The 8,040-nt window shown below is 47.8% G+C and overlaps 1 protein-coding gene across 2 annotated transcripts; it reads right to left on the bottom strand.

Annotated features, from left to right (window-relative positions):
- Nucleotides 1-1,181: 1,181 nt before the first annotated feature.
- Nucleotides 1,182-8,012, bottom strand: LOC120018233 (scavenger receptor class F member 1-like). Of its 2 annotated transcripts, none has more exons than XM_038961314.1 (13): nucleotides 6,321-8,012; nucleotides 6,052-6,113; nucleotides 5,759-5,860; nucleotides 5,309-5,576; nucleotides 4,868-5,131; nucleotides 4,554-4,772; nucleotides 4,253-4,381; nucleotides 3,958-4,064; nucleotides 3,672-3,780; nucleotides 3,464-3,588; nucleotides 3,145-3,282; nucleotides 2,754-2,943; nucleotides 1,182-2,582 (listed from the first exon to the last, which is right to left on the bottom strand). In XM_038961314.1, the coding sequence occupies exons 1-13, from the start codon at nucleotides 6,419-6,421 to the stop codon at nucleotides 1,508-1,510; spliced, it is 2,889 nt and encodes a 962-aa protein (XP_038817242.1). In that variant the 5' UTR covers nucleotides 6,422-8,012; the 3' UTR covers nucleotides 1,182-1,507. The 2 variants fall into 2 exon arrangements, with proteins under 2 accessions (XP_038817242.1, XP_038817241.1); XM_038961313.1 differs by having other exon boundaries at nucleotides 1,182-2,588.
- Nucleotides 8,013-8,040: the final 28 nt, after the last annotated feature.

Raw genomic sequence — 8,040 nt, forward strand, 5'->3', positions numbered from 1 at the left:
TAGTATATACTATAGTAATTAATGTAGCATTTTTGCGGATTGTAGTATACTGTAGTATTTACTGTAGTGTTTTTGCGGACATTATTGTAGTATTTACTATAGTTTTTTGGTTTTATTATCTTTGACATAGAAGTGGAGGCTTTCACAGTGTGTAGTATAGTATTCTACAGTATACTACTGAATTCTATTGTAAACTGTAATAAATTGTGGGTTATCTCTCCTCTCTAATATCTGACCCAGTTCACAAGAGGGGTCTTTAAAGGTTGGATTGACAGTGTGATACAGAAACACTACTACCACCTAGTGAATGACAGGCTAGAAAGACATCAACAAACACAACTCTGGACCACCAGGACTCCATTTCCTGACTAGCGCTTTCAGTGGAATATGATGAAACTGTTTTTGGCTGCATAGAAGGACATGCTATGTGGGAGGCAACCTTAACAGTGATCAAGAGGACAGAGGCTTGGCAAAACCTACAGATAGTACATAGACTATGCTAGCCTGATAGTAGACTATGCCAGGTAGCCGGGGGATATCTGTTCCAATGAGACACCGTGCTGCATTCTTTTACATTACACCTCAATTCCACAGCGTACACGGTCCAGACTTGTTGATTCACTGCTGATTTTTGGAAACATTCAGAAATTTGATTAAAGAAGATCAAGTCATCAATCATCCATTCTAACCCTGTCTGTCAACCCCTCCTTAAATCCTGTACAAGCAGAGGGGGAGTGGTCACCATAGAGATAAATATAGTCTCTACAGATATGTCTATGGTGGCTTATTTTCTTTTATATGTAAATCCCAACACAACCAAAATGCTCTCAACCCTACAATATTGGGAATGCAGCTGACAGACACCATAATACATCAGATGCATGGCAGGTATCAGTTTCATCACTTGTTTTTTTTCCACTCAGTGTGCATCCCAAATGGCACCCTGTTTCCTTTATAGTGCACTACTTTTGACCAGGGCCACTATAAAAGGAATAGGGTGCCATTTGGGACACAGCCTAATACATATCACAGACAGGTGATGGTGTGATGGTGTGACAGGTGATGGTTTGGGAAGGGTTGGTGCTGCCAGTGCCAACACTTTTAAATGGTTCAAGCTGGCACCACAGAGCAATGTTATCCCAGTGATGACAGACAAGTCAAAGTGAACAAAGTGAACAAAGTGCACAGGAGCATTTTTTAGTTTTCATTTGCATAGTTGTTTCACACATGGCAGTTACAGTGTCAATAACTATTTGGTAAGGTGATTTCAACATTATCCTATTGTTGTATAATATACATACATACAGTACATATTGTACAGAACCATCATATACATAGTGTAATTCATAAAATTCTATACTCAATATTGTAAAGATTGCTAGTTTATGTCAGACTCGACTGTTAACTCAGTACAGTAGGCTAGTTTCCAAATGCCTCATTCATTAGTAGTTGAACTACATACTCAATTGTGAGAAGAGACAGAGCACCACAGTCATTGCATCTGAAATTAGGAATGCATAATCATCACATTCTCATAAAGGTTAGGTCCATCGTCCACACCGGCCACCACTCCTTCATTGGCGATGACTTCACTCAGACTAACAGCGTCCGTTACAAATCCAGCTGGCCCGATTGTTCGATATCCACTCTCAGTCTGCATCCCAGGGTCGCCGTTCTCTTCCCTCACCCCGGACCTTTCACCCCTGACCTCTGACCCAGCGACCTCTGGCACGCTTTTCAAAATGGAGGACAGGGGCCTCGTGGGCGTAACAGTGGCAGGGGCGTCCTCTGGTGGGGGTTGAGTGTTAGTGCCAGCGTCAGCGTCAGTGTTTCCCATGACAGCAGGGGAGCTGTGGTGGGCGTGCTGTTTCCTCCTACTGGGTTTCCTCATAGATACGCCTTCCCCTACAGCACCCTCCACCCCCGAGGGTGGGGGACCCCCCTGCTCCCACACACTGGCCCTAGTCCCCAGCTTCCTCCTGGGGGGCTTGGTGATCCCCTCCGCCCCCGGGCTCTTCCCCTTGGGCTTAGTTCCCACCTCCTGGTCTTTGTGTCTCTGGAGGCTGCCTAGCCTGCGTAGCATGGCCTGTACCGGGCCCTCCGAGCTGGGGAGCTCTAGTTTAGACAGGGGCCTCCCCACCCCCGCCTTCCCCACTGTCACATACACTGTGGTCACTTTGTCCATCCCTTTATCCATCTCTGCCTGCTGGCCATCGGATGTGGACCCTGGTGTTTGCCCACCCTTTCTGGGAACAGCAGCGTTGGATATGGTGCGTCTTTGCCCTACCACTGCTCCAGGCACCTGCAGGGTAGACATGGCTCGGGATGGGGTAGCTGTGTACCTGTCCACATCGGGGTCCCCTGCTTCACCACTGGATTCTGGGTCTTCCAATGGTCCAGTCCCACCTCCACCTCCACATCCATCCACCCCCCCCTCACCTGTCTCCGTCTCTTCCCCCTCTGAGGCCTTCCCTCCCTGGGCCTGGAGGGCTAACAGCATCAGGACCCCCAAGGGGGACTTGGGTTTGGTGCGGGGGGCCCCGGGAGTCAGGTCCTGGGCAGAGCCTCGGCGCTCCTTGGGGCTGAACCTCGGATGAGATGAGATTGTACTTTATTACTCCCCAAGGGTACATTTTTTGACATTCTCACAACATTAAAAACAATCACAAAAAGAGAATTGAAGTGCTGCGTAGTGTGGTGTGGTGTGTGTAGCGCCCAATGTCCTCATCATGATGACTACGACCTGGTGTTACCTGGTGCCTTCGGCGAAGGAGACGGAGGGGCATTTGGACTTGGCGTTGCTGGAGGTGCGGGGGATGCCAAAGGGGAGGGACATGTCTTCTGCACTAATACTGAAGGCAGAGGGGTCAGGGAAGATGTTACACTTAGAACTCATCTCATGCTGGAACTCCTGGAACTCACCGCCCGCCACTGCTGGGATGTCTGAGGGACGTAGAGGGGGGGAATGGAGGGACAGGGAGAGAGAGAAAAAATGTAGTCAATCGAAACACAAAGGGTTGAACACACACACACACACACACACACACACACACACACACACACACACACACACACACACACACACACACACACACACACACACACACACACACACACACACACACATACACACACACTGATTACCTTCTCTGGGGGGGACACAGTAGAGCACCTCTCTGGTCTCCTCATCACTGTCGAAGAAGGATCCCTCCGTCACCCAGCCTGAGGAGGGAGGCTCTATGAAGCTGTGGTTGAACGTCAGCTCAGGGTCGTGGTGGGACACTGGAGAGAGAAGCGTTTATTATTATTATTATTGTCATAATATTGTAATACGTATAGTATGGACACCACTCCTTTTTCTAAGCGCATGGAGAAAAACTTTCAGAGCATCCAAGTACTGGAGTTTCTTCCTTACATAGATACAGATCATATGACATGATCTCTAGTGTGATATTGGACTGACCTGTGACTCTGGGTAGCCCAGAGGACCAGACAGAGATACAGGGTACAGCAGAGCTCACGTTGGCCAGGACGTTATACACATGATGCTTCATACGGACAGAGGTACCACCGTCACCCACTGCTACCCTGTAGGACCAGAGCAGAGTCAGAGGAACACACACACACACACCTGTCTTTGTCATCAGAATTATATACACACACACACACACCTGTCTTTGCCGTCAGTAGGTCCTCCACAGCAGCAGCAGCAGCAGACCAGCCCCAGCAGCACCAAGAGCAGAGGGACCAGGAGACCAGTGATCAGAGCCCTGTGACCACCTGACACCACACACACACACACGTGCGCACACACACACAAACAAATGTGATTCAACCTCACATATTCCTTCTTGAGGAAAAACAAATATTTTAATCCATAGGCTCATCTACTATTACTTATCATTAGCTACACATTATCCACCAACTAGCGCTGTATCCAATAGGAGGAGTACATACTGTATGGACACGCCCCCGTTGCTGGGTGACAGGCGGTGCCCTCTCCACAGTCACAGACAGAGGAACAGTTAAAGCCATACAGCTGGTCTGGACAGGTGATGTTACAACTGGGGACACAACAGAGAGAAACCTGTTAGTGACAGCCAGATACACAATCCCAGCAAGATGTCTAAATCAGACATTATTGGATTGGAGAAACGTAGTTATTTGAACCATTGTTTCACATCACTTCAAGGAAGGATGCATTTTAAGAGTATTCAAACAGAACCTCTGTCTGCTTTCTCAGTACTCTCACCTCCGTCCCTGGAACCCAGGCCCACAGACACAACTTCCTGTCACGCGATCACAGTGGCCATGGAAACAGGAGCTGCACAGGGAGCGGCAGGCGTCCCCGAATGTCCTGTTAGAGCACGGCTCGTCACACCTGCAGACATACAGAGTGGCCCAGATAACAGAGGGACAACAAAACTATCAGCACTAGAAGAAAACACTGAACCTTTTCAGTATCAACGACACATGCATGTCTGGGAAGTGGAATTACTGTAAAAGGTCTCAGATACGTTTCACTGGTAGTTAGCCATCAAACACACACACACCTGGGTTCGGTCCATCCTGGGTCACATCGTGAACACGCCCCCGTCCTGGGGTCACATGGTTCACCGTTCCTGCAGCGTGGGCATGCCTCCTGGCAGTGGTTTCCATGGTAACCGTGCGGGCACAGCCGGTCACAGTGTGTGCCGTTCCACCCAGGCTCACAGGCCGTACAGACACCATCAACCACAGAGCACGACTGGCCTCCTTCACAGTGGCCACAGCTACATAGGAGGGCAGAGAGAGAGAGACATCCACAGCAAAATGACAAGGCTGTACCATCAAAACATCACTGCAATATCCATATACACTCTCTTACCTCAGTTTACAGCCACTGCCATACTCCCCAGGTCCACACGGTTCGTTACAGAAGGCTCCCTTGTACCCAGGCTGACATACACACTCCCCGCTGACCGCATTACACTCGCTGTGCTCCAGGTCACAGTTACAGCGGCGGTCACACGTCGGACCCCACCACCCGTTCTGGCATTCACACGCCCCCGTCTTCTGTTGGCAGGATGATATGTAGCAGCTACAGCGAAGGCTGCACTTCTGACCCCAGTAACCCGGGGCACACTGACACCTGCCAACCAACGTTTTTTAAGAAAACATATATTTCTATTGTGTTGTAGCTATTGTGTTAAAACATATGTGTGTACACTGTCCTTTAAATTATTAAATTGCAGGCTAAATTTTATCAAGTGATTCAGCTTTTAGCTAACTAATGCCTCCCATTGTAAATAAACCCATTCTCTCTCACCTGCCGGTCAGTGGGTTACAGGTGGAGGTGCCTGGGTAGCACTGGCACTGTTTGGCACAGGTGGGTGTCCACCAGCCCTCGTCGCAGGTGCAGTTGCCGTGTACGGGGTGGCAGTGTCCATGACGGCCACATTTGCAGGCGTTCTGGCAGAGTGGCCCCCAGCGGTTGGAGAGGCATGTACACTCGCCCGTGATCGGGTCACAGCGCCCATGAGGGTGGCACTTGCACAGCTCACGGCAGTCCGGTGCCCAGAACTCTGGAGGGCAGCCTGAAGAAGGAGACAGGTTGTAATACTTCAGTAGTTTCCACTTAATTACAATGTTCTTACCCTTTTATTCCTACAATGTAAAGCACTACCAAAGTTGCTATATTGACTCTTGTTGTGTTCAAAATATATTGTTTGAGTGACACAGCCTATGTAACTTAAACGTCAGAGTTGATTTGACTTACGTGTCTTGCAGTGGGCTCCATAGTAGCCAGGTCGACAGCGACAGACGCCCGGGTATACACACACCTCATCCTGCTGGCAGGCCTGCTCGCCATCACACACAGCTGGAGTCATAAACAACAGACACAGTGCTGAATTATACAATACTACCTAAATAAGACAAAAAGCCTGTTCTTGTGTGCCCTGGACGGTTTTACACAATTTACTGTCAGCTGATACTCACGTAAAGTACACTCCTCTCCCCTAAACTGATACTCATGTAAAGTACACTTCTCTCCCCTAAACTGATACTCACGTAAAATACACTCCTCTCTCTGTTGTCTCCATCCAGTGCAACAGACAAGAGTGGAAGTATCCCTGTTAGAGGTGGGTAAACAAAATACTGTAAAGCATAGTAGGAAGTTTCTTGATGGGACTTTTTACTGTGTTTTTTTCATAAAATAATGGAAGATTACAATTATGAAGATACTGAGAATGTTTCATAAAGCAAGGATATATGTCTGGATAGAAAAGGCAGAAAACGAAAGTGAGAAAGATAAAGTGTGAGTGTAATGTAGTCATCACCTGGGGTCCTGGCAGACGTTTCTCCCTGAGGGAGCCAGTCTCTGAGGGGAGGAGAGGGAACAGCAGAGCAGTAGTCCTAGACCCGTCAGAAACTGGCCCATGTCCACCCCACAACCAGGTACCAGCCCACAATAGGTCTCAGAACGTGTCCAACTCACAGGAAAATCCCTTTCTCCTTTTCTTCTCTTTCGCTCACTCTTCTCTTCCCAAGTCCAGAAGAGGACAATAGAAATTGAAGGCAGTCTTCTCTCTCTTTCTCAATTATTTTTCTCTCTCGCTCCCTCTATCTGTCTTTCTCCCGTCACTCTCTCGTTCTATCTTTATTTTCCCTAGTCCAGCTCTGTGGTCTTGTAGGCCAATGGAAGGCAGTCTTTCTCTTTATGTTTCTCTCTCCCTGCCTCTATCTGTCTTTCTCCCCAGCCAGCTCTCTTCAGTCATTAGTCTTGTAGTTGTATGCCCAGCCTGACTGAGCGGTCCAAACCCGTCCGTTTCCTCTCCCTCTTTCCTGGGGAAGTTAGAGCCACTTCCTCCCATTCAATCTGCCTCAGTAAGGCTTTTTTAAGACATCACCACATACTGAGAGATTATGGAAAGAGGTGAGCAGCATATTTAGATGTGTTTGTATGTGTGTTTGTGTACTGTACATCTGTCTTCCACACAAGAACACACACACACTCACCTTGTTGCAAAGAAAAGCCTAACTGTCCATCCTAGATCAGAAGTGGAATGTTCTCTTGGTAAATGGATGTATGTTGACAGCCCAACTCACATTCTCCCACAATACACACTTCTGATTTCAATTCAGATATTTATTTGGTTTTTATAGCTCAAAGGCTTCTCCGTTTAAAAATAGTCATGCTTACAAAAAGAACATGTACATACAGTTTGTAGGAAAATACGTCATTCAACACTATCACCAGCAGCATTCATTTAGAATGTCAGAAAACTACGTCAGAGTCAGATGTCTGAGTACCGATAAGTTATGGGAGGGGGCAGCCATTGTTGTAGGTGTGTGTTTCTGTGTGTGTTTGTTTAACGATATGGTCAGATGGAAGGATAGTGACGGCACACACACACCATCTCCCATTTACCCCCAAGGAAACACACATTTCCTCTGTAAGTGCAGCAACTAACTTACAGGGGCTGGTGTCCCAGTGAACACACACACACACACACACACACACACACACACACACACACACACACACACACACACACACACACACACACACACACACAGAGACAGGCGTGCACACACGCACACTTGGCAGCCACATGCATAACAACCAACCCCAATGCTCAATTCATGGTCCTAGGGAAGACGGTTGAACTCATAATAGGATTCTATCAAAAATGTAGGATGAGCTGATGGTTAAGAATATAAATTCTAATCAATAAATGACTGTTACTCTGTGGCAAAAGGTTTTCTATAACTCACACTATGTCCAAGTCCGTCACAGATTGTAAGAATTACAGCAACCCCAAAACACACCAAAAACACCCACACTAGGTCAAATGTTAAACACATAGAAGTCCACCATGTGTGTTCCTGCAATGACTAATGATTGCTGTGTTCAAAATATATCTTGGTAGGCCTCCCGGGTGGCGCAGTGGTCTAGGGAACTGCATCGCAGCGCTAGCTGCGCCACCAGAGTCTCTGGGTTCGCGCCCAGGCTGGTTGGTTGGGTTGTGCTTCGGAGGACGCATGACTTTCGACCTT

Source organism: Salvelinus namaycush, chromosome 23 (genome assembly GCF_016432855.1).
Source record: "Salvelinus namaycush isolate Seneca chromosome 23, SaNama_1.0, whole genome shotgun sequence".
Lineage (NCBI taxonomy): Eukaryota > Metazoa > Chordata > Actinopteri > Salmoniformes > Salmonidae > Salvelinus > Salvelinus namaycush.

Coding starts and splice junctions, on each gene's coding strand:
- LOC120018233 (XM_038961313.1), bottom strand. CDS start 6,421: ATGGGCCAGTTTCTGACGGGTCTAGGACTACTGCTCTGCTGTTCCCTC. Junction 5,132..5,308: donor TGTAACCCACTGACCGGCAG/GTGAGAGAGAAT, acceptor GTTGGTTGGCAG/GTGTCAGTGTGCCCCGGGTT. Junction 3,781..3,957: donor AACGGGGGCGTGTCCATACA/GTATGTACTCCT, acceptor GTGTGGTGTCAG/GTGGTCACAGGGCTCTGATC.